Source organism: Mesitornis unicolor, unplaced genomic scaffold (genome assembly GCF_000695765.1).
Source record: "Mesitornis unicolor isolate BGI_N332 unplaced genomic scaffold, ASM69576v1 scaffold16502, whole genome shotgun sequence".
NCBI lineage: Eukaryota > Metazoa > Chordata > Aves > Mesitornithiformes > Mesitornithidae > Mesitornis > Mesitornis unicolor.
The window spans coordinates 103549-130568 of NW_010168659.1; the positions used below are offsets into that span (position 1 = coordinate 103549).

General features: G+C 37.6%; 1 protein-coding gene across 1 annotated transcript in view; it reads right to left on the reverse strand.

Moving 5' to 3' along the window:
- Positions 1–26611, reverse strand: part of INTS6 (integrator complex subunit 6) — a 43692-nt gene extending 17081 nt beyond the window's left edge. The window contains exons 1-2 of the mRNA XM_010179100.1: positions 26456–26611; positions 7676–7765 (exon numbers count right to left, since the gene is read on the reverse strand). Coding sequence (XP_010177402.1) covers positions 7676–7765; positions 26456–26575 — 210 coding nt within the window. The 5' untranslated portion in view covers positions 26576–26611. The remainder of the gene's footprint in view (positions 1–7675; positions 7766–26455) is intronic.
- Between the last annotated feature and the right edge of the window lie 409 nt (positions 26612–27020).

Here is a 27020-nt window from a genome sequence, read left to right on the forward strand (position 1 = left end):
GCTTCGCTGGTGTGTTCTTTTGTTCACTTTTCTGCAGAACAGGCCTATTCTCAGCTCAGTCTTTCTCTCATTTCTTCAAGGTAAAAAGCACAACTGAATGAAAAGGTGATGTTAATTCGAGACTCTTGCAGAAAAAAAAAATGTAACCTGGGTATAGCCACTCAAAAAAACCTAGCTGCCATGATCACCTACTCCAAATACTCAGCTTCAACAAGCAAACTAATGTGGTAGTTGTGTTATAGAATCAGAATGCAGAGATTCTACATAGCTTGGGTATATCCCACAACTAAACTCATGTCTGTGCTTTAAGTGAAATACAGAGATTAGAACCAAAATAAACACTGATTTTGCAAAATGAGTTCTCACTTTTAGGTACTAAACAACAATAGCCACAGCTACCCACACAAGGAAGGATTGTTTGCCATATGACATTGTGTTGCCTCTGTCTGGGAAGAACTACACAAAAGCTTTTAGTTCAAATTATTGAAGACAACATCCAGGGACATACAGTACATGGAAGCATTTATTTTTGCTTTAATTCCCAGAAGAGACAGTGAAGAGATTCAAGTTTCAGGCTTCAAGCATGCTGCACTAAAGATACAGCAACAGTCAGGATATTTCTTAACCACTAAGAGCAGCAGCCATAGACACTAACAAAACATCTAAAATTCCCAGGTTTAGTGGTAGTTTCATAACTAGTGAACTGAAACAAGAAAGAAAAATAAAAATAAATGCTTTAGCTTCTAAGGGGGAGCACAAGGCATTCAGAAGACTCTACACTCTCTTTTTGCATCTGGATACCTCACACAGAGATTAATGAGAAAAAGAAAGCTTATCAAAACATTCAACTACAGAAGCCCTGAACAGACAGACCAGACTTATAACAAGTAATTACAAGGTTCAGAAAAATGATAGATCCCTGGTTGATGATACCACTGTCAGTACAAGAAAAATTCTCATTTCATCTGGAGGACTGCAGCCATAAAGGGGGAAAAAAAATCCCCAAAGCAATGACTCAAGTCGTGCAAATGTTTCCATTACCTGGACAAATACATGGGTTAAGCCCAAAGGCTGAAGCAAACTTAACACTTTCTCACTTTCCTTCTCATGCAGCATTCAAAAAATCCCAATTCTCAATCTCAACAGCATGTTAGCAAAGGAAACTACAAGTCTGTTCCAAAACTTGATGCAAGTCCACAAAAGCCCCCACGACAAATTGGCTTCTTTTTCAGTTCACAGTGGTTAGTTAAGCAGTTTGCAACAAGCTGTTGAAAGTTTTTTTGTTTACTTCTTTTAATTTAAGAGATGAACTTGAGAGCATTAAGCTTAATTTCCAAACTGGAAACCTCAGCTATTTCTATTTACATAATTGCAAGCATCTCACATTGGGGAAAATTCATGTCTTCATATTTGAAAAATAATCAATTTATTGATACAATACAATGTCAAAGCCAGAAACAAACACAAAACATGTGAGCAAGAATCGTAACACTTAAGACTTTTCAGTGCACCTGATGCTTTCTTCTGAATTTCCACTTCTGCTGATGCAAGCAGACAGCACATGTGAGAAGAAGACTACTTCCCCCAAATGTTTCACACGAAACTGGCCGAAGGGTGTTCAGCTATGTACCTGGTTTATCACTGATTCAGATTCCTGTCTTTCCCCTTTTCACACAATGGCTGGCAAAGCAAACTGAGTCAAAAGAATAGCCACATTATTCTCAGTAAACAGCCTAAAATCTTGACTGTCAGAGGACTCAATTGCAAGCACTAAACCATCCTCATTTGGGGCTGCTAGTAAGGAATGCCATTCACCAAATCTTCCTGCTTAGAAGTGACTGAATGGAAGATTTGCTGCCTCTGAGGTATATATCTCATATGCAAGACAGATCTATGTAACAGCACTGTTTTTCTTCAGGCAGCAAATACATATATTTTATATATATACATACATATATATGTAAGCACCCCACTGCACTAACACTATCCTGAGTTCAGTTTATCTAAAACTGCAAAACCTTTCTTTGGCTCAGCTGGTTATGCACAGAAACCCAAAACCAAGCACTACTCAGGAGCAGACCATTGCATTATGTACACATACCATCATAAACTTTTTCAAACTATAAGACAACATGCAAAGCAATCAGCATCAATTCAGATGTCCTCACTTTGATTCTCAGTTTAATTCTACTTTAACATTCATGTTGCTAGAGAAATTATAGATTCAAACTGGGCCTCATTCTCTACAGACATTAGTAACTTGGTCTTCTCACCTCCACTTACTTTTTTTAAAAAAAAAAGGTATAGTATTACCATAGCAACTGCATACCTAGCAGAAAATAAGATAGGCCTAGAAATGTGCATCCCGTATTTAATTTCTCTTTCCATATTTCAATGTATATTTCAATATGAAGGCATGCACATCTTTTCCTCTTTGTCCTTCATATTGGTTGCTGAGGAAAGGATAGGCTGAAAAATTTAAAGGGAGGTTATTTACCAGCACTGGTCTTCAGCATGTTGTCTCTATATAATCACAAACAAGTGTGCTCCCAGCTTAGTACTAAAAAACAGCTGTTTTTCTCTCAACACTATTCATAGGAGCACACACAAACCCTACTATTCCCAACTACCATGATGCTACAATAAGACAGCAGTGTGTGCCTTATGCCCCTTTTCCCTGCCTTTAAATTCACTAAAATGTTCAAGAGCCAAGAGGGGCCGGAGGACAACCTGTTACTCAAGAGATCTAAAGAACCCTGCGATTGGTGAGCAGGTCTTCTATTTATTCTCTGGGTCCTTGTTTCTACATACATTTATGCAATCATAAGAAGCAGCAGCACAGTCTGAAATCCTCAAAAAACATCAGGGGATCCTAGAGACCCTAGGCTGAATAAAAGCTAGATCAGCATTAGAGAACTCTGCAGTGGCATGGTAGTTGGTGAAAGAGTGCAACGCTCTTCTGGCAATGACTACACACATTACAGTGAGCATAAGCTTTGGTACTCTGCTAATTACAGGCAGCTCCACCTTGGGAAATCTCATAAAAGGTTGTTACACAATTAGGTACTCAATAAAAATATCCATATAGAGACAGTCAACTTCTTTGTCTTTTTGTATCTCAGATCTTAAAAAAAAAAAAATCTATCCACAAGTAACCTTCCTCGCAGGCTTTTCTGGTACCCATAAAAAGACAAGACACATCTGACACTCCAAGCAACTGCACCGTTTTGTCCTTAGAGGACCAAAGGATTAAAGATGGGCAATAAGACTCAAGCCCATTTGAGAAAACAAGCCCTTGACAGACTGAGAAACTCTAAGCAGAATTAGAAACAGTGTTATGCATTCTTACCTTTTTCCATCCAATTTTATGTGGTTGTAATGCAGAGATAGAAATCCGTAAATTATTCTTCCATAGGAAATAACTTAAGATCACAGAAAGACACCAGGTCAACCGACACAGCACGTCAATGACATGATATACAGGTCATTCTGATGTTAGCATTAACCATGAGCAAGTGCACACTGAGCTGACAGTTACACAGAATTCACACATCAAGAGCTCTGGGGCTCAGTGCCAAATGCTGTGATCCTGGCAACTGCTGCCAACATGAATAATATGGACAAGGAAGGATGGGAACATATATCTGATGAGATCTGCTACAGATTTCTTGCAGAATTTGTTTAGAAAACAGTATTTTTAGCTGGAAGAACTACAGTTAAAAATATTATGAAGCATCCATAATATCCAAGTGGACACCAGCGACGAGTGGCGTCCCTAAGGGATGGGTACTGGGACTGGCATTTTTGTTGGCAGGGACAGTGGGATCGAGTGCACCCTCAGCAAGTTTACCAATGACACAAGCTGTGTGAAGGACGTGGACCTGTTGGTACAGGTTCAGAGGAGGGGCACAAAGATGATCAGAGAGATGGAGCACCTCTGTTATGAAGTTCAGCCCAGAGAAGTAAAAGCTCCAGGAAGAATTTAGAGCAGCCTTCCAGTACCTGAAAGGAGTCTACAAGAAAGCTGGAGAGAAACTTTCTACAAAGCTATGCAGTGATAGGACAAGGAGTAAGTTTTAAACTGAGGACAGATGTAGATTTAACTAGATGATCTTTAAGTTCCCTTCCAACCCACACCATTCTATGATTCTATGATAACTGCATAGATTGCATTTCTGTCTTCAGTTGGAGGAACCACATCCACCAGAGAAAGGTAGTGCTGAATGGGTAAGGCTCTTGATTTGCAAAACTCGTATTCAATTCCACAAAGGAACAGGACATCTGAAGAATGCAGCAAGAGCTCAGAAACAGGGTTTAAACTTGACTGGTTCACACTAGGGCAAATGACAGTGTTCCTATAGTGATAAAGCTGATTTCATTGGTAAGAATGCAAAAGTTCCTCTGAATGATTAAGCTTTGAGGAAACTTGCCTTCAGGTTCCATGCTGGCTTCACAGGCTTTCCAAAAACAACGTGCTGTCAGTTCTCCTGTACATATGTTTTAAAATAACTAAAAATACACTGCTTTAGTCAATTTTAAGAACTTTGCACAGGAAGTAAAAACACTGTTGTCATAGTCAGTGGGATATGATCGCTTCCAACACCAACTCTTTAAAGCCTCCCCAAAGTCAAACCCAAAGAACAGAAGAGACATTTGAAGAGCTTTGTTAGTGAACAAAAGAGCAACAACAGACTTCCATCTCTCCAGGGTGGTGTTACTGTATTAATTCTGCTTCATTTCTGCAAGTCCACCTTGAGAGGTAACTGTAAAGAACACTCAGGCTACACTAAGAAAAATTCTGGTCAATAGGACACATGTTGACAAAAGCAAAAGATCAACCCTGAAAGACAGAAGTGCCCTTGGATGCTCTGTTCCCCTGCTCTTTGATAGCATTAAGGATGCTCCTACTGGTACAGCTATGGCAAAAGACAAAAAAAAAAATCACATCCACTTCTGGGTATGAAATACATACCCTGTAAATACGTAAGGAAGAGCACGCAAAGAAACTTGCATTTTATATTGCAGGAAGAGCGAGCAGTGGTCACTTTCAGTTCATCCAGAAGGCAATGTCTTTAAATATGCTGGTTCACTAAGAAATTATTAGTTCCTTATCATTAATAGAGAAGATTCTGCATCTCCAGATTGTAGTTGACCAATCATCAAATCATTTAAGTGTCAAATTTGGTCCAATGTCACGATCATGACACAAACTCTGAGCATAGTGCACACTTATCACTCAGCATTACTCATGAGCCAAAGCCTAAATTTCGTAGATTAAAGCAGCCAGAAAACACATCTTTCTCAATACAGGTTAAGCAATTTAAGGATGTGAATGTGTGACCAAATGGTTGCCTGACCATAAGAAAATGTCTTCTTGTGAAGATTACAGCAAAAAAGTTGTACCAAAATTTGAAGGAAAAGGAACAAAAAATTTGCTAGCTATAAAAAAATCCTGACTCTTGCTGTAAGAAAAAGAGCTCATAATAGCCAATAGTGCTTTCTTACCTAAATAGTTTTGGATAAATGAGAGGAAACATAAGGTAGAATCAGAGACCTGTGTACATTAGAAGGGACATGTGAAGGTTACGCAGTCCAGAGTTTTCTGATTGCTCTGGGTCTTGTCCAACTGTTTTGAGCACTTCCAGTAACCTCACAACCACTGGACAAAACTATGCCAGTGTTCAATCACCCACACAGTTAACACTTTTTCTTGATATCCAACCAGAATTTCCCAAGGTACAATTTGCATCTGTTACCTCTCATCTCAGTCCTTTGCACCTCCAAGGAAAGCCAGGCTCCCTTCCCCCATTAAGCTGATGTAGATGGTGGTAAGACATCCCCTACCCTCCCAGGTTTCTCTTCTAAAGGCTGAACAAAACCAGTTCTCATTTGTTTCACCCTCTGAGCATCTTGGTACCTCTCACTCCAGGATGTCCATGTCAGATTTTACAAGTCATTCATCTGACAGCACAGAAATTGCTTCTACGTAAGAAAGGAGTTACATAGCTCAGCAATTACCCAATTAGTTTTAAAAAAAAAAAAACCAAAATAGTATCCTGCTTCTAACAGCACTAAATGTTGTAGAAGGCTCTAAAAGTGTCACACTGTCCCTCTGTTTAATTAACACTTGCTCACTAATCACTGTGAATATGAGGCTACTATTCTATTCAGTATTTTAGAGCCCACCCAATCTCTGGATTAAGCTGAAAATTGCTTATTGGGTAAAAAAAAAAACTGACGAAAGTGAGATTTTATACAGACAACCTACTTGGTATCATGGATCCAGGCATTCCCTTTCAGTTACTGGCTATGGCTATTTGTTAGTAGTACACATAGAATTATGCGGTTATTCAGCTTTCTTCCTCTAAGTCAGATACATTACAAAAACACTCAAATATCACTTTCCATATAAACAACTTCTGTAAGTGCTGTAACAATGCAATATAATAGAGTATTAGGAGAAATTCAAGTAACTAACAGAGTGTGATGTATGACGAGGTGATCTGTATGGTCAAAGATACAATATTTGAGGTGTACCACATGGCAAAGTCTGAATCTTCCCCTTCAGCTTTAGGTCAGACCTAAAGGATATTTTGGACTTTTTCCCTGAAAAGCAAATGGGCTTTGGGATTATTATTTTTTTTTTTTGTTATCGCTAGTGGTTATTTTACTACTGCATGGACTGGGCACTGAACTGGTCAGACCAACCTTATCCCTAGCGACCTCGTCCATTTTTTTAAAACAAGAAGTCAAAATGGCCACAAAGCTACAACAGTTCAGTGCCTCAGCATTTGCTACAGCTCTGAATTTGCCAGATGTCTGAGCAGGTACTCCAGTGTATCAAGATCTGATGTTTTAAACTGCTTTACAGATTTAATTTGAAATACATCTCTTCAGCTCTTATCTTGAATTATAAGGACACTTGTGATATGATTATCACAGAATCACAGAATCGCTCGGTTGGAAAAGACCTCTGAGATCATCACGTCCAACCGTTCCTGTCTACCCCCTAAACCATATCCCTAAGTACCTCGTCTACCCACTCTTTAAATACATCCAGGGATGGTGACTCCACCACCTCCCTGGGCAGCCTGTTCCAGCCTCTGACAACCCTCTCAGTAAAGAACTTCCTCCTTATCTCTAACCTGAACCTCCCTTGGCACAGCTTGGTGCCATTTCCCCTTGTTCTATCCTTCATCACCTGGGAGAAAAGACCAGCACCCACCTATAATCACTTCAAGAGCCCAGCATGAAAGAAGTATGTACTGCACATACTCCCTAGTGGCCACATCTTTTGGGAAATCACTACATTAATTTGGGTCTATACATTAAAAAAAATACATCTAGACCAGTTAAACATATATGCTTTACAGAAATCAATTTCTTCTGCTAACGTAATTGAGAAGCCATGAACTCCCTGGACAAATAGCAAATCGAGTCTACCAAACAGACCAAGAGTTGTACTATCTGCTTCTGTCACATGTGATGAGGAAAAAGAGCTATTCACATTTTTGTAGTACTACTGCATAAAATTACCTCAAAATAAAAAGAAAAAAAAATGCAAGTTTAAGCTACCAATGAACATACTTTTGAGGAGTTATTTATGCTCCTACCATAAATAGTATTCTAACACAACATTTAGTACACGTCATTGTAAACAGAGGTCAGATCTTACCTCTTCCTGTATCCCACTGGTCGTAGTTAATTTACTTCCATCAGTAACTGTTATAATTATTGCTGGCTCCAGGAAAAAAGGGTTTCGTCCCTAAGGAGAAAAAAACCAATTTCATTTAAAATGCTGTAACAAATTCGTAAGCTTCTGTGCAGTCATTAAACAGCCACTGATGCCCACCAATAAAACAATGAGGCCTGAGGTATTTATTCTCATGTATTATACAGTGCAGTGCTATGGGTTTCTGAGTGTTTTTGCACTTAGGCCAGTAAAGCTAGACAATATGTTTGTATTCAATAAACGCATACAAAAGCATGGCAAAGATAAAGAAAAATACAGTTAGATCCACAGCCTAGTTCTGCTTATAAGCACAAACTATCTCATGAATGTTTATAATTTACTCTAAAAATATGGAGAAAGAAGAAATAGGTTTTAAGAAATACATTTTAAATCCATTTTTAGAACACGTTTAATATAAAGGATCATCTACTGATTGTGTGCTGAGAAGAAAAATATAATCTAATAATTTGAAATATAATTGGTGAGGTGTGCCCAGTTTGAAGAGGCAACACCACATGTACAGTGATCAATTTACTATATACCAACAGAAAAAAAAAAAGTTATTTGCTCATTATTTTCTCAAACCTTAGTGAAAAATCCTAAACTTTTCTTTTAAAATAGCACATCATTACTACAGGCAAAAAAACCCATGCAAAACCAAAATTAAACAGCAAAGATCAACCTCTCTCGAAAGCTAAGCTAGTTCATAATCCAATTCAAACAACTGCTCAAAAAAACGTAAAGACTTTCAAAATGCACTCAATTTTAATTAAAATAATTTCCTAAGAACATCTAGCCTTATTTAATTCTGAAGAACAGTTATGGTACATTATTCTGCCAACTGGTAGTTCACCACAACTGCAAAACATCAGCTGGAAGCTAATTACATTGCACTAAAATAATACTGAAAGCAGGTTTTCTAACTAGAGGAAAAGGATATTGTTCTCATGAATACTGAACATTAAAATAATTTAATCTTCTTGCTAATAAATGATTGTAAAAATAAATTTACAATTGATAAAAATAACAAGATTTTAGATTTAGAATGTCATAAGGAATGCTCTTTAGGTCAATAGTCTGGTTCAACTTAAAATTTAAGTAGTAAAAATTTAATTTCTGACAACTCCTATTATCCAGATATCTTCATTATCTTAAACACTTTTGTGTACCTCAACTACTCAATCTTTCTCAATTTTACCCATCTAAAATTTAAGCCTTAAATTTAAACACCTTGGGCTCAGAATGATTATGAAATTGTAAGGAAAACCAAGAAATTCTAAACTTCAGTGACCCCAGGAAAAATGTCTGAGGGAGAAATTACTACATCCTCAGTCTATCTTCTGTAATCTTATAAACATTTTACCTCTACAATGGAAGATCACTGACATACTAAGTCAAGAATCAACTCATATAGCAACATGTTTACAAAAGCAGTATTCTCTTTTTTACCAGAACAAGAACACCATTCATGTGTAGCCAGAGTAACAACTGATTTGAGACTCTCTGACCCCAAAGACAAAGTAACTCACGTTTCCACATGCATCATGTACAGAATAACTGTGGAAACACCAGCAGTGAAATGTACTGTTGAAGAACACTTCACATCTGTTTAAGTAATAAGGGAAAGCTTCCCCTTGAAATCTCTTCTTCACTAGCTAGATGTGAAAACACAGTAATCTTGAGTTCATCAAGTCATCAATACAGCTACAAATATGATCCTTTCTAGAAAGAATTTATGAAATCAAGTCACAGAGCATACAATTCACCACTGAATTATCTGAAGACGTGAACAGAGCTGAGTTCACTTGGCTGAACTCAGGTTCACAGCTCCATGCAATTTCAAAACATGAAATGAGTATCTATGTGCCACCCAAAGGAGCAGAAATATAATTAGAATATATCAAGGAAGAACTTCAGATAAAATGCCTATTATTGAGGTTTACTATTTTTGACTAAAAATTTCCATGTCATTAACTCTTAAAGAACAACACTGACTATTCTGACCCTACTCCTCACTTTAGATATATGAAGACATACAAAACCAGTATTAAGTCAGGTATTCCTAAAAAACCCCAAACCCTCTTATTTACATAAGCTCTCAAAACTCAGAGATGTGTTAGTAAACTTGGCAAAATTATATTTCAGAAAACTTACACTTACCAATTTTTAAATAAACTGCTGCAGTTCTGTCACTTACTGTTTTACAACTTTATTTCAATCTAATCAAATCATTTTCTATTGCTATTCCTTTAGAAATATAAGACTGAAATAAAGCACTACAAATTTACACTTCTTAAAAGATCACAGCATCACCATTGACTGTGAATGCATATGAAATCAATCCAGCACAGCTCAATTATTGTAGTTAGGCAGTGAAATGGTGAGTGACAGAGCATATGTTACCGGCTCTTTGGCAGCTTACAGGTTTACTGAAATGCACTGGAAATCATCTCAGCACACCAAGGTGTAAATAATAAGCCTGTTTACAACTTCCTCTGACAACTAACTAATCACCAGGAGGTTTTGTTCATTCTGAAAGCAAAAGTAATCCAGCAGCTACTTTTAGTATCATCTTACATTCCCACACAGGAAAGTGAAAGATAGAAAGTGTGAATCCTTGAGTTCTTTCACAAAGTAGGGGAAAGATCAACTCAGCCTCAGCACCAGTACCTTGGGATACCTAAGGACATTGCTCACAGTTTAAGCTGGCATTATATAGGTTTATTCTAACAAGCATACAAGGAAAGATACCTCTGTTCTTGTGTTATCTGTTTTCAGGCAGATTACAACCACTGATAGCAGGTAAACGTTTTAGAGTCTAAATACAGCAGTTGAGTTTTCAAGCTGTGGTAGTTTGAGTTAAATAGAATTGCTTATAAACATGTATTTTGGAAAACCTAAATATTACTTATTTTTCCAGCTGAAAATTCAGTGGCAACTAGCTCCCACAGAGACTTCAGCTAATTCCGTCACGTAGGCAATTTGGCTCATTTGGTATCCTTTTCAGCCTAAAAAGCTGCTAGAGCAATCTGACTGCAAATTCTTTTCAATAACAACGCTTTTCCCTCTGAAGGTTCCTAGCAGTGGTGAAAAAAGCACTAAGGGAGAAACACAAACACCTAAGGATTTAAGGGTTGATAGTCCTGTTCAACCACCAAATATTATTATGTGGTACAAGACGGTTTTTTCATTTACCTACAACCTGCATTTTCAAGGGCAGATATGCACTGAGATGACAAAAACCCCCACACACCTATTTGTGGAAGAAAGTTATTTAAAAATCATCATCAATACCAGGGCAATCTTGCAAGGTTGCTAGGCTAAAAAGGAACAAGAGATTGAAAGCCTTAAAACAAACTTATCTGTTACACAACAGCCATTCTTTTGAACAATTTGACAGCTTCACGACTATTTGTTCCAAATCACAAAGCAACTCGCTTACATTGGTTGCTGTTCCCTCAGTCTCCAGTCAAAGTAGTTCTGTGCTCAGATAATACAAAAATACAGAGCTGTGAGCACCACTGAGCCCCACACTGCTCACACAGGGTCACAGCAAGAGGCTGAGCCCATCCCAGCTTGTGTGAAGTGCTGAGAGGAAGCCTCAGAGCCAGTCAGAGGTCTACCAAATTATTAAGACACATTTTCAAGACTCAAAAATAAGAATTCACTTTCATAGGCAAGTAGGCTTTAGCAATGAGTTTTGACTGGTTAATGCATTCATGGATTGTTTTTTTTTTCTTCTTCAAAGCCAACAGGCAAAGCAATTCAAGAGCTACTATGACCTTTAGATGTGCAAGTATACAATATTACACATGCAGTAAGAGAAAACTGATTTAAGACTACAGCTGTCTCAATGCACACATTTAAATATTAATTTCAGAGTCAGAAGTGCTGAAAAACTTAAGACACAGCTGAAGTAGAAAAATGACCAAAAAACCACCAAGTCAGAAACTAAAAATGACATGTTCAACAAGCAACTACTATAAAAAGAAGTATTTAGTTGTACAAAAGCTTCATGCCCAAGAAAGGCTAGAAGTTAAAAATAAATGTAAACTGAAATAAAGTGCATATTTTTAACAGAACACGTTACTAATCACTGGAAAACACTCTTTTTCAGATCACAACCAAATGTCTAAAAGGCACGCTTTCATTTCAGTAAATCACAAAAAGTAACAGAAGCGGTATTCTACATCCACCGTATATTATTTTATCTCAGCAGAGCCTTTTTATTTTCAGAAGCATTGGGCCTAGCTGCCAGTAAATTTAGTCATCTGACCAGGAAATACAGAAGTGCACTATCAGGTTTTTTTACTCAATCAGGTTTTTTAGAATTTAAAAGGTCAAGATTCTTATGAATGCTCATGAGAATCTGTGAGCAACCATTGTTCAAAAAACAATGGTTTAAAATGAAGTCTAAAAGTCATAACGATGGCAAAATTATTCGCTTTAAAGCTATATTTTAAAAAAACTGATAACTTAAAAATATCAAAACACTGAGCTTGAATTTCAAACTAAAACAGATAGTCTAAATCCATCACAGTTTTCACTTACTTTTTGTACATAGGAGCTTCAGTTACACTGTATAGTAAAATCATGAAATGTCTAAAGCATTAATTTAACATTTATTACTTTCCCCTTCATTGCTCAAGCAGAACAATATCAGTTAAGAGGTATTTAACAGCTGCTCTATGCAGCTACATAAGAACTGTAGCATCTTGTGCAACTTCTTACTTGTCCCCTCGCATCTTCAGCAACTTTGACTGTTTTCTGTTATCCCCGCGGAACCAATCAGTGCAGTTGCGCAGACCTATAGAATCAAGTATATTCTATGCATTCGCACAATTGTTTTCCAAGTCACAAACACAGCTGAATACACTGGCATCATAGTGCTATTTTACTGAATTCATAATTGGCAATATAACTTACAAAAACTATTTTGCAATTCAGATTTTTTCCAAAATGCATGTAGACAGGCACCATAACAATGCACATATATGCACACACTATAGTACTCAGGAATGAATATGCTTTCTTCTGTAGTAGATTAGTAAATTCTTTCCTACTACTTGATATGATGTAAAACGGCTTTAAATGGAAGCTTTCCCAGATGAAGCTATGCTGCATTATCACCTAATTAATATTTAGCACAAACACACTGTGAAACTCTAATCTACCAGGACACAAGGAAGAATACACTGGGGGGACAGAGAGCAAGAAGGGCAGTCGGGTTTGATCACAACATCAGCTCTGATAAATACGACTTCTCACAGGTTACGGCACAAGAGCTCCATGATTCAGTGGCCGGACTGAAAAGCACAACACCTCTGAACTGCATCACAGTGTTACCCAAGTGACTGAACCTGTGCAATAAAAAAAACAGCTTTGAAACCATATTTAGGTTTATTTGTTATGACTATTTTAGAATAGAAACTGACCACCTGAAGAGGAACAGCCTAAGTGCCAGAGAGATTTCTGTGATTTCAGCCTGAATGAGTAAGAGCTGAAGTACATCCTGGAATTCTGCAGGGGATTAAGATCTCTGGCAAGCCAGGCTTCATGTACAAAGGAAGCTGCTAACTCCTCTGTGTTTTCCTGTCCGTAAGATTTTGATATATTCCCTTGATGCTGTTGATTATTCGATAACGCAGTTTTGCAGCGGTAGCAATTCTGTCTTACTAGTAGGTGATCAGATATTTGTACAGCAGATGTATTTCAAGATCCCTTTCAGAAGCCTTGTAAGAAAGTTTAATGAAAGCTACACTAACCAGTTTGCATTTTACACAGGATATAAGTGTTTTGAAGTCTGTTATGAAGTTTTCAAGTCATAAAAGGAATTTTAATATAAACCAGAAGTCTCCCTTGATGCCTGATTAATGGCGAAGATAAATGCCAGATCAGTCACAAATTAGAATCATATGAAACAACCTAATGAAACACTACAGTACTACCAAGAACAAACGCCCAGCATATTTCTGAAAGGGCTGCAGGACACTGGGAAGATTCTTATCACCAACTCCAGTTCACAAACATCTGCACTACGGACATACATTCTCAATAATAACACTGCCACCTTTCAACTCTCCCTGCAGTATCCAAGATGGGAGGACTTACGCTCTACCTTCCCTACATGCTAGGCAGCTGGGCATGCTACCTCACTGCTAAAGACAGGTTTCTGGAAAAACACAGGTAAATTAATCCCTTGTTAAAGGTCATTTGAGAGAGCCCCCTGCTACACTCAGAAAAAGAGATCCCCACATCTTGAGGGAAAAGTGACTACTATCAGAAATGCAGATGACAGTAGCAGGTTTCAGAAGCTCAAAGTATAGCCCTCCATAGTCCCAAGAAAATAAAGATCTATCTCCTCTGTATATGAAACAATATGCACACATGGGATGGGCAAAAACACCAAATCTATTTGACTGAGGCATGAGGGAAAGAAACAGATTTGACAAATGCTGGAGGAGTCTTGACTGAGCCCATGACAATAACTATGCACTATGAAAATAACACCTCTCAACACCACCACTGACTCTCACAGATTAAGACACACACGGTTTTCATTGTAGTTTAAGCCCCAGACAGGGGTCTTTTATAAACTGATGTTTGGCCAAAGTAGCATACCAAAGAGTACCTCACCTACCTAAACTTGTATTTTTACTTCGTAACTCCAAAACTAGCCAGCAGAGGGGGCACAAGTTAATAAAAATCTATCCTTGTATGAGGTGATTGAACAAGGAGATAAACACGAAGCATGCTCTGTTTGAATACTATGTCAAAATACACAAAAACGGGTAAATACCTCTTTCTAAAACTGCATATACCTAAAAAACTCCAAATGACCATATAAGTAGAAATAAGAAGTAATCAGTCACTGAACACTAATGTCTTGATATAACTCCATGTTTAATGCAACTGTTAGGTCATGGTTTCCGACATCAAGGACAGCACATATCATTCCACTTTGCCCTTTTTGGCTGCTGATTGCCCATCTTTTGGAAGGCTCAGTCACAAACACTCAACTGTATTCCACAAACACACTGACACTCTCTTTCTCTCCCTCTACTCCTTTTGAAGCTAAAAGATATACTATTTCAAATTATTTTCTCTTTCGGAGAAGATCTTAAAAAGCTTTAAGAAAGTCTACTAGAACTTATTAAAGTCTGAATTCATGCTTCCATTAACTCACCATCTTTTCTCCCAAGGAAATGGAAAATGCTGATCAAGCATTCATGATTTCTCCTGCACTCGTTCACACTCAGGTTATCAATGGCAATGATTTTGCAGTAAGGATGGCCACCAAAAGAGACCTTTACTCCATAAGATGTGGAGATTCCAAAAGCTAAATTCAGCTATCTACAGCTGTCCTTCCCTATAGGCTACAGCAAGGTTACTACAGGCAAAGTAATTTTTCATGTCCTAGAAAATTCTTTAACTACATTAGAAATACCTTAGAGTTACAACAACATCCAAGACATGCACCAGTCACAGTTTCTTATTCGGAATGTCTATGGAAGATTACAAGGTAGTTACATGGTTTGTGCTTCATTCCTTACTGGAACTTCAGATTAGCAGTAGATAAAATCATTTTTGCACACACAGTTAGGACATTGATTTTTGGTGGTATGAATGAAGCTTTCTGTATTTCAGGTGACTGGAACAAATGAGTTGCAGCTTTAAATAAAAAATAAATTAAAAAACCACACACAAAAAACACCAAAACCACAGAAACAACAAAAGGTTTTCAAATCCAAATAAGTGCAACAGCAGACTCTCCCTAAAGCTGACCCAGAAATGAAACTCCTCAGCACATCAGTTACAGAATATAAGCATGGAGTATTCTTGAAACAACTGTTATCTCTATAACATACGCTATATAAGTTCCATTTTAAAAAAGGAAATTTAAGGTATTTAGGAAAATAATGGGATTTTAAAAAGTAATTTCCTCTTCAGTATTTTGCTCCTAAGCATTTTTTGAAAAAAACTTTTTAAAAAAATAACCATTTGTGGCAATTAACTATTGAAGCTCCAAGGACATAATCTTATGCTTGTTCTGCCCAGTCTGAAAGCCGTACAGCAAAAAAAACAAAAGAAAAAAACAAAACAAAGACCCAGTCAGATATCACTTCTACAATTAAAAATACTACAGAGACAAAACAGCTATCTGAATTGCACAAAACACCAACCCTTTCTAAAAAAAAACCACCAACAAACAAAACCAAAAACATAGTAATCCTAGAAATCTATTTAAGCACATCAGCAGCTTGCATGGCCTGAGCTTGCAAGTTCATGTTCCACAAGCAATGATTTCATTGCATATCTATCTTGAAACATGCATCAAAAAAGTTCTCTGTGCTTAGTATCATTTTTATAGATCCTCATAACTTTACACATTCTGGGTTTCCAAGTCTGGCACTGAATGTACTGCTTAAAGACTATTTAATTGTGCAACTTCAGACATTTTTGAATTCTACTCAAAACACTTGTGCTAAGACCAAAACCAAAACTAACAGCAAGAAAACAAAAAGAGTAACTCAAAGCAGCCTGAAAAGGAGATTCAATACAAGAAATGATCATTTTGGAATACAAAGTCTCCATATTGAATAGAGCACATGCAAAAACAGAAGCGAAGTGTCTCAAGGAAGCATTTTTAGACTATGTTCACACTGAATAAAGGAATGATGAATACATGGTAGGATTTACTAAGACATCAAACCTAAAATCTCAAAATAAACTGATGTCTTCATGTGCTTAAATCACAGGGTTCCCAACATTTCTACATCATAGTTTCAAAAATGCCAATTTAATATGAAGGTTTGTCCCATTTCTTTCATCTAAGAACAAATTTAATTGAGTTCTAAATAACATATTATATAAGTGATAACTTCTTGATTAACTTTTAAGTGCTCCAATTTAGATGAGGTCCTTGGTAAGTTTCACCAACAAACCAGTCCTTGAATCTCACAATTTATGACAATTACTTATTGTGTGAAATTAAAAAAACAAACAACCCAACAACCCATAGAATGGATTTCTTAGTGAATTCTAGCAAGTAACTGAACACTGAACTGAGCACTGAAATGAAGAACAAAAAAGTCACTAACACTTGAAACGTGTAAGCACTGGTGTGACAGATACACAATAAACCCAAACAGGGAAGAACTTTAATGTTTCCTTACATTAAACGAATTGAAGTATATAAGCAGCAAAGCCACTGTGACCATAATTTGTACCTTATTTTTAAGGTAATGTAAACTGTCACTTAAAAAAGATGCATCTTATCAGTTAGTTATGCATTAGTAAACAAATCATCTGAAACTGGATAAATCACCCAACAAATCCTGGTGGTTTACAAAGTTATTTGAATGAATATAGTAAACATAAGCTGCTAAAAATAAGTTACATCTGAGCTTTTTTAAACTCTTCTTTTTCAAAAACACTAAAGTTACCATCCATACCAACCATAACTTTAAAGTCAGCCTGAAAGAACCTGGGTTTAAAGACGGTTTTGGTCATATTTCCTAAAAATATTTCTGAATGTTTTATTCCCAAAATAACTGACCTTGTCAAGCCTTGCATCAAGTCCCTAATTACTGCAGTCTTTCTGCTTCACAGCAATGACTTTACATAGCTGGTTCTGACTCAGTCACTGCAATTCACGGTGCTAAGCCAGGCCTCTGTTCTCCATATACTGGAAAAGGGTAACGGATCTCACAGTTGCCAGCACACTAAGTGGAGAAAACACCAATAATAATTTTTTTCTTTTAAGTGGAAAAGACAATTTGAGAGTTGCACACTCAGTTTTCCCCACCTTTTTGGGTATTATCAATCCAGAGTACTTGACAAACTGACTGAAATTTTATCTTACAGACTCATGAACATCAGGAAATTCTTCTGAGTAAATGCCCCAAGACTCCCTGCCAGAGCTTATCACCACTACACAGCAGGAGCAACTCAGCTGTTTTAAAACAGATTCTGAAACACTACAGTCCACAGTCCAGCTTCTTAAGGATCTGAATCAATCATTGATTTATGTTACTACATGAAGTCACACTCACAACTTGAAGCAAGTCTGGCACAACTATCACAGAATCACAGAACGTTAGGGATTGGAAGGGACCTCAAAAGATCATCTAGTCCAATCCCCCTGCCGGAGCAGGAACACCTAGATGAGGTTGCACAGGAAGGCGTCCAGGCGGGTTTTGAATGTCTGCAGAGAAGGAGACTCCACAACCTCTCTGGGCAGCCTGTTCCAGTGCTCTGTCACCCTCACTGAGAAGAAGTTTCTTCTCAAATTTAAGTGGAACCTCCTGTGTTCCAGCTTGTGCCCATTACCCCTTGTCCTATCATTGTTTGTCACCGAGAAGAGCCTGGCTCCATCCTCGTGACACTCACCCTTTATATATTTGTAAACATGAATGAGGTCTCCCCTCAGTCTCCTCTTCTGCAAACTAAAGAGACCCAGCTCCCTCAGCCGCTCCTCAGAAGGGAGATGCTCCACTCCCCGATCATCTTTGTAGCCCTACGCTGGACTCTCTCCAGCAGTTCCCTGTCCTTCTTGAACTGAGGGGCCCAGAACTGGACACAATATTCCAGATGCGGTCTCACCAGGGCAGAGTAGAGGGGGAGGAGAACCTCTCTCGACCTACTAACCACCCCCCTCCTGATACACCCCAGGATGCCATTGGCCTTCTTGGTCACAAGGGCACAGTGCTGGCTCATGGTCATCCTGCTGTCCACCAGGACCCCCAGGTCCCTTTCCCCTACAACTATGAGCACATGAGAGGTCATAAGTTCAGAGCAGAGCAGGCAGCTAAGGCTGGATGTGTCTTACATTTAGATGCACACAATCAAGTCAGCATTCTGAGATTCAAAGTTGAGGGGGGAACACTGATGAAAGAAATGGCCACTTTTCACTCATATTCTATACGCTGAGCATCAAAAAAGAATGTCAGTTCCCTAAATTGATTTCAAAGACAAATATTCTGGATTTGTTCAATGTAGCTTTTTGGCTCAAGGAGACATTGACAAAATGCACACTATGTGCGTGTTCAGGTAATTTATCCTCAAACATGAAGGATGAAATCAGATAAACACCCTACTCTCCACAAGCAGTAGCAATCACACACAGATAGAAAAAAAACAACCTATAAATTAAATGAAATGGGAGTGGCTATACAAAGCAAATGTGATTATTCAGGTACAAGTTTCCTGGCCAAGTCAGCAAGACATTAAGCATTATTTTCAACATATTTCTCTCTGAATCACTGTCAAAACTCTATATATTAGAGACCTCATTCTGCACCATAATTCCTGCTAGATCCGTTTTATAAATCACCTCTGATGTTAAAGCCATGGGACTCTGTCAGACATCATCAACACTTATTTATCTGCTATTCTAGTTATCTACCACTGCAGTGCTGCAACATCCACACTTACCACTCACATTAGAATAACCAGAGTAGGATCAGATTCTGACAAATGCTCTTGTCCTCTCATACAACCAGAAGTCTTATGCATTCAGTGTCCCAGTCATAGCCATTCAAGGTTCCTGCCTAAGGTTAGTATCATATCTTGCAGCCAATAACTTCTTACCTGTCTATTTTAATTCAACTGTAGGCACTAACCTAGTTTCCTCACTGGAAAAATTTAGGCTTAAATCTATAGTGGACTGTAGATTTATGTAAGATAGGGCAAGTCAATTAACTGAGGCAGAGATGCTATCTCTAGAATGAAAACAACAGGTGCTTAGATAACAGATACTTGATTTCTCATTAATGTAAGACTGAAATTGCCTATACAATACATTTTGGACAAATCTAGTCCATCAAGGGCCAACTTCACAGCGCCAGAGTGACTAAATAAATCCTTTTCTTTTTTAAATAAAGTATACAGGCAATAATAAAGAATCTCAAATCCTGTTTGCTGTCAATATTCAGAATTGTAATAGTAAAAATATGCTGATAGATAGAAAATACTTCATGAACATGTGATACCCTTTGTAGACATCACAGAAATATACTAAAGGATCAGCAAAAATCTATGCCTCACAGGCTAGTCCACTTTAAAAAAAAATCAAGTATCTTTTAATACATAAGAAATATTTATCTTAAATACACACATAACCATTATCTCTTCTTTGCAGTACTAATTTTTCTTTAAATGAGACTGGTCTGCACTTTGGACAGTTAAAATTAGCACCATAATCACACAATGCAAACTGGACTTTTTTTTAAGTCCGGTATTAGCTAGATACTAATGCTCAGAAATTAAATGAAAATTCAATCTGTTGCATAAACAGCAGGTGTAAACAACTTGAAAAATGAGCCAGACAATATAATGATAAAAATCACAACATGAAACAATAAGTTTTTGAAGTGGGAGATGCCGACACGGGAATATTCTGTGAACTAAAAGACTCACTATGTTGTTAAAGGTGCAGAACACACTACGAGAAACAGGCAACAGCAAGCAAGAAGACTCTCAAGCAACAAAACCACAGGTTCAACCAAGACTCAGACGAATTAAAATTCAGACAGACAGAAACTAGCTCTTCCCTTCTAGCTTCAGAGATATGGACTGCCTGCAGCAGAAATCCAAGACTGAATGTAACTATTCAGTAAGAAAAACGAAAACCAGTTTAAAGAGAATAAACATAATGATGGACACATACTTGTGTTTCACAAGATAACCAAACTTCTGGATCTTTAACTACATGTATTTGCTTTGCCTTCCTGACAGTTGGCTGGGATGATGAGCAAGTACATATCAAAAAGACAAAAATACTTCAACTATGGGACACGTACCTTTAAGCACCCAAATAAGCAAGCTAGAATATCCAAAGAGTCTAAAATGACCAAAGGCAAATAAACCATTCCAGATAGAAAGTCAAGCCAAGCAATAAAATTTTGATACTCCTGTCCTCAGACATTCTCCAATGACTTTTTAGTGATTCCAAGAATATCAGGCGGAGACAGACATCTGTATCATCTCTTAAGCTTTGGCAGCATGAATGAGCTAACCTGACCCTTAAAAATCAAAGCCTCAATGAACGCGTTCTTGCACTGTCCCATCCAAATCAAATTTATTGAAATACTGAGCACATAAAAGATTCAAAATGGTCAAAGCATATTTGATATTCAGAAAATGAGGAAGTAGCCCACTTCTTTCTGCGAGTGAAACAGATTGATGAGATCATTTTATGGGAAAAAATAATTGTGTAAGCTTGTTTTAACTTCTAAATTCTTCTTTAAAAACATACAAGATTAGAACTAGAAAAGTGATCTTAAGAACACTTAAGTGTGATGTGATTATTACTGTGACTTTCAGTGAATTTTGCTGCTCTGGGAAGGCTTAAAGGCATGCAGTTCCACCTCACAACATGAGAAAACACTTGTAACACCACCTTGCCATTGCTCTTATTAAAGGATACTATAAGACAAAACTAAAATTTACAAGCATTTTAAGAGCAGACAAGATGTCATGCTTAAAGGCTACAGTCTAAAAAGTATAAATTTGAAGCAATATGCTTAATTTCATCATGTAGGAGGTGAGAAAGATTGACTTTCACCAGCACTTCACACACACATCTTTGATACTAACAGGCAGACAGTTTTACACTAAAATGACTTCTATTCCACAGAAAACAGGACACTATGAGAAATCCCTTTCTACACATACTTCTGCCATTACCATGCTTAAGCTTGCTATGTTGCTTTTCTACTGTCTGAAGGTCTCCCATTTAGTTTTATTGGGGAAAAGGGAAAAAAGAAAATGGGAGAGCTGCTCAAGATGTGCAAACATCTGCCTCTACCCACATGAGAAGCAAACTGCCTGTGCAGCCATGCCAGCATGACAAAGCAGGAAATACTAACCTAAACTTTGGTTTCAAATTTGGATGCACATTCAACACAGACCATTCTAGTGCAGTGTTATGCACCCCATAATGCCAAGACAAAAGTCACGCTCGAAGGATTTTGACTTTTGAAAGGAGGGAAATCCAGTAACAATCCTCAAAAACCACTTGGAAAAGAAAACTGCTCAACAATTTAGAGAGCAGAATGTGCATAATGTCTGCAATGCTAGGGGACAGTATTTCATATGTGTGACTGTTGGGGTTTTTTTAAGCTCTGTAAATCTTAGACATGGATAAGCACATAAGCAAGAAGTCAGTCTACAATGTGTGACTTAAAAATAAAGCTGTCGTGTGCCTGCAAGCACAGACTTGATCTCCTAGATATGCTCTTTACATGCATTTGGCATATTACAGTATTTAAGCCATTATGACAAAACACACTGGTCTCTACAGACCAACAATGTTTTACTGTGTGAACACATCAGCAGTAACTGCTACTGTAGCTACAAATGGGTCTAACCATATATTCAGAGAGAACTATAAAGTAGCAGTTAACCTAAGATTAGATTGTTTGATGGTCATAAATGGTATATACAAAACCCTTGGAGAAAAAACTATGGTGTTTAAAAACAATGCCGTTACAAACAGGACTCTTTCCAACTTCTAAGTCAGAAATAGGTCTTGCCAGCCTTTAACATATATTTAAGCTCTCAAAGTATTCTTAACCAGCTGAATTCCACTTGGATCTTAATTTGTCTCAAAATTTCTTAGTTATGCTTTTGTACATATGTGAAGTGTACTGCAAGAAAAAAAGGCTGTCACCAAGACTGTGCACAGCCTGGTAAGTTATTAAAACAGTGTTTCTTGTACTAGTCTAAATCTCGAGAGCACTGTGAATGAAAAGTAACTATTCCAAGTCCACTTGGATTACAGAAGCACTGAAGCTTTTCTATTTCAAAACAACTAAGTTATCATGTGCTTTTGTTCAATTAAATTTGTTTAGAAGTCAAAAATACATCTCTAACACAGTTTCACTATATCAGTAACTACAATGCTGAAGAATATGTGCAGGATATTCTAGTGAGATTTGAAAGCTTATAAAAAGCTTATGTTATTGAAAAGCACTGTTTCTAGCCACAATATTAAAACAAAAGTTCACCCTGAAAAGATCTGTAAAAATACCTTGATAAGTCAACTGAACCATTTTGAAATCCACTCAGATAAGCACATTTTATCCTCTCAAACCTCATTCTATATAATACTGCTGGAAAAAATAGTAAGAGACCTTCATTATGCAAATAACAATAGGCAAGGTGAAACACAGGGTGTCAGAGAATCAGAGCTTTTGCAATTTCAAGCATCCATCAGATGCAAGTTTTGGTGGTGCTGCATTGGTCCTTTGCATGCGAGTATCAAAACACTATTGGTACATATTTTACTTACCTTTGCTTCCGAGCTCAGTCTTAAAAGCTTCACTACAAACTGCAAGTAACTGAAGTACATAGATGGTTCAATTTAACCATTTGTTTACTTTTTTGCTGTATTATTATAATAGCTACATTGTTCATGTTTTCTGTTTCCACAGAAACATCTATTACTATTTAACCCTTTCATCAACTACAACAAGCTGCACATTTGCCTCAATCAAAACTATGCAGTTAAATTGTGAGCACATGTGTACTGCTGAACAAGTCACAGCTCTAAGATTTAGGAGTATATTCCAACAGGACATAAAACCCACTATTAAAAGGCTTGGTATTTCAGACTGCCAGAAACAATGGAGAAACTTAACTCGGGGAAGTATGACAGAGAAGTCAATTAGCTAATTGCAAACTGGGCTAACAAAGTACGTTTTGTGTGATGCAACAGTGAGCCCTTACTGAACTTAGTGTGTTTAAACTGCCTTCCTCCTGAAAATATCAAAATCCTGTATTTTTTCCTAAGCTTTCTATAAAAATGCAGAAGGTGAAGGAGATCACTATTTTTAGCAAATGCTAAAAGCCAACACCCTATCTGAAGGTTCATCCTTCTGCTATCATCATCAGCACAAAGCATATGAAAAGTATTATTCTCAAGCAATACAGAACTTAACAAACTTAATAGAGCACTAAAAAATAAAGGAACAGTCACCTTAAAATATGTGTACTACCCAGTATCTTCTGTTGCTGACAAAAACCTTCACAAAAATGTGTATCTAACAGACCTAGGTTTATAAGGCCATACCACAGCATTAATATCAGAAACAGCTTCTGAAAAAATCTTCCAGGTTCTTGATAATTTAAATGTGTTGACAGTGTCCCTTTAAGATCTAAATGTAAGATACTGTGATCAGCTAATAGAGCTGTACACTTGGTAACTCAATCTTCATGAGCAATTGAGTCACTATTGAAAAAGTACTACGATAGTCATATTAAAAAAACCAAACATTAATGTCGTAACAAAATATGAAGCAGGAGATTTTCCTCAATTTCAGAATGACCGTTCAGCCATCACTCTTGCTCAGGAAGTCAGCTGATGGAGAACTCTGGTCTACGTAGAAAGAAATCAAGTAAGCCACGCTGCCATTTAAACAAATAGTTCATACTCGGCAGGGGGACAAGACATCATACTGGTGGATGACATAACCAGAAAACCCCTTCAAACATCAAGCTTGTCATTTGTACGTACAATAAAGATGTTTTACAATTCATACATGTGAAACAAGTGGATCTTGGAAAATATTTTAGAAGCTTGTCAATACACCAAAAACCAAGCATGATAGTCAAAAGATGCTAAGCTAGAGAAATTTCCCAAAGAAAAACTTAGAAGTTTGGATTTATTACTTCAATTAACACACCCAGGATGATCTAAATGTTGCATTTTTTTAATAAAAATATCTTCTCCCACTTTAAGATAATCATTCTTCAAACATCTGTCTGCTATATTTTAGTTAACTACTACTTTATGGTCTTAATATTTGTAGCTGCTTTCAAAAATGTGAATCAGCACTTCTGATTGAAGTGAAAACTATTTCAAATGCAACTAAGCATTCTGATAACTCTTATTATCCTGAATTTGTAAGTTTCTCATACCATGTACATTTAAATACCCATTTATCTTGAACGAATTCTGGGTAGTAGACATGAATAGGAAGCTGTGACAGGATAACACAGTGCTCAAAGTCCAATGTGAAGTTGAGAAAGGTTAACTGCCCTGGATCTCATCCTGTGAGTGCTTCAGAATTTTATCTGATTTATGAAAAACCACTACTCTGATTAGGAGAGCCAAAATGGGAACCTGTGACTTAAGCAGCAGATGACCTGGCACTTTCAATATAGTCATCTATTTTTGCAGACACTAAAAAGAGTCAGAATTTCTATTTAGTCACCTGACTGCACATGTGAACACCTCTTCAACAGCCAGCTCCACATGTGGAACAGAGGAAAAAGCAGGCATAAGCAAGGATGGGTTCAAGCCTAGAGAGGGACTCGTAACCAAAACAGATCAGACAAAGCAAAAGTCATTGCCTCATAGACAAAAGAGCAGCTATTTGCAGTAAGGAACGCTACTAGTGAGTCAAAACAGTCATGATAACACAACTGCCCATTTAACTGAGTAGCTGAGCACAGCTGGTTCACTTAGAGGAAATTATCTGACACAGGTTTGATTAGAGTATCATAATTACCAATAGCAATGAGAAAGAGCAAGTATTTCATGTGTGTGTCTAGAGTGGTAAGTGTCAAAAAAGCTTCATATAACTCATGTAACTAAACAAAAACATCAGAAAATGGGAAAGATTAGCACACAGATGTATAAGAGGACAACAGATGGTAATAGACAAAAAAATAACCGTGTGTGGAACTCGCACTTCTTTTTTCCAAGTTTCATCACTAAACTGGCATTTTAAAAATGTCTAGGCTCACTTGATCACCTAGTGGCAAAGCCATACAATGCAACATGAGAGAGAAAGTTCCTTCCCAAACAAACATGGCATGTTATCACATAGATTTTGCTTAGGCTGGAAAAGGGAGGAGGGGAAAAGGGGACTTATTTTTACAAACACATTCCCATGTTAAAATACCAAGAACAGTAACTAATCCTCAGATAGCAATAGGGAGCATTATGTGAGAAAAACAGATGAAAAGAGGAGAATCAGGTTAGTAAATCCCACTTGAAAAATACACTATATACTTCCCCCAATACTAATAAATGTCCTTTATGTAAAAAAAGCCCAGGATGTGATCCAGTGCCAGAAAGAACTGGGTATGCTTCCTAAAGCATATGCTTAACCTAGAGGTTCTGTCTTTCAACAACTCAGACTACTGAGCAGGAGAATGCTGGCCCACCCCAAAAAGAAGTCTTGCTTTGAAGGGATAGCTGCGATATAGACCTTTTAAAAGCACAGCTTCTCAAGGCTCTAATACAACAGGCAGGTTTGGAAAAATACAGGTATCCAGAGAAAAGTTGTGGTAAACTCATTGGAAAGAAAGGGTTTTGAAAAAGTTGTGTTCCATTCGGTACTTCTGGACATGCGGTGTGGTTAGATAAACATTTCATTTCCCAAACTGTACTTAATTGATTATATAGCACTGTACAGAGATAGCAGTGTTTTCATGATCCCACCAGGCTCACCAGGTAAGGTCCTGAAACACAGACTTGATATAAAAAAAGACAAAGTTTAACTGAGAAGGTCAACTTGGAGGCCACATGTTTAAAAACTTAGGTATCAAACTCCAGCCTGTGACTGTATTTCTTCAAACTATCTGAGCTGTGCTTGCTTTTGAAGAAGCTCATATTGGATGTTTCATGAGGATGTCACTTTGGACAATCGGCTAGTTGACTCAGGGAAGCTTGTGTTTTATGATTTTTCCACCTATTAATAGTCAACCTACCTGCCCATAGTTGTCTATGCCAGTTACTAATCTATTTAAGTTTAATAAATCAAAAGCTGTCCTTAGAGACTGGCCAAGAGTCGTAAGTCCTTCAGCTTGAAGGTTTTTCAGTTCATTCATAAACGTTGCATGGTTTTCCTTCCAGCCAGCCTGAAAAGAGAAACGTGAGAAGACTTACTCTCCAGATATGAGCTTTGCTTTCCCGTTAGGCTACAAAGTGCCTTTCTTGCTGCATGCAGCTCACTACAAATGCTAACACACACCTCGGAAGTTACTAATATTTAGTGTCGCTCCATAAACCCTGAAAATATGTACTTCTCCTAAACCTTAAGGGTTCCCCACCTGTCAAATAAAGATTTTTAATTTTTTTTTGTTCCACAGGACAAATTTCTCTGAAGTCCCCGATGCACAAATCTCTCAGCTACCTACATCACTCTAGACGGAAGCCGACTGCCCTCCGAAGCTACCTCCAACAGGTTCACCGTCCTGTGTCGTGCGGACCCACCGCCCCCTTCCTCCGCGGGACGCCTCCCCCCTCTCCCCGCCCCGGCAGTGGTGAGGGAAG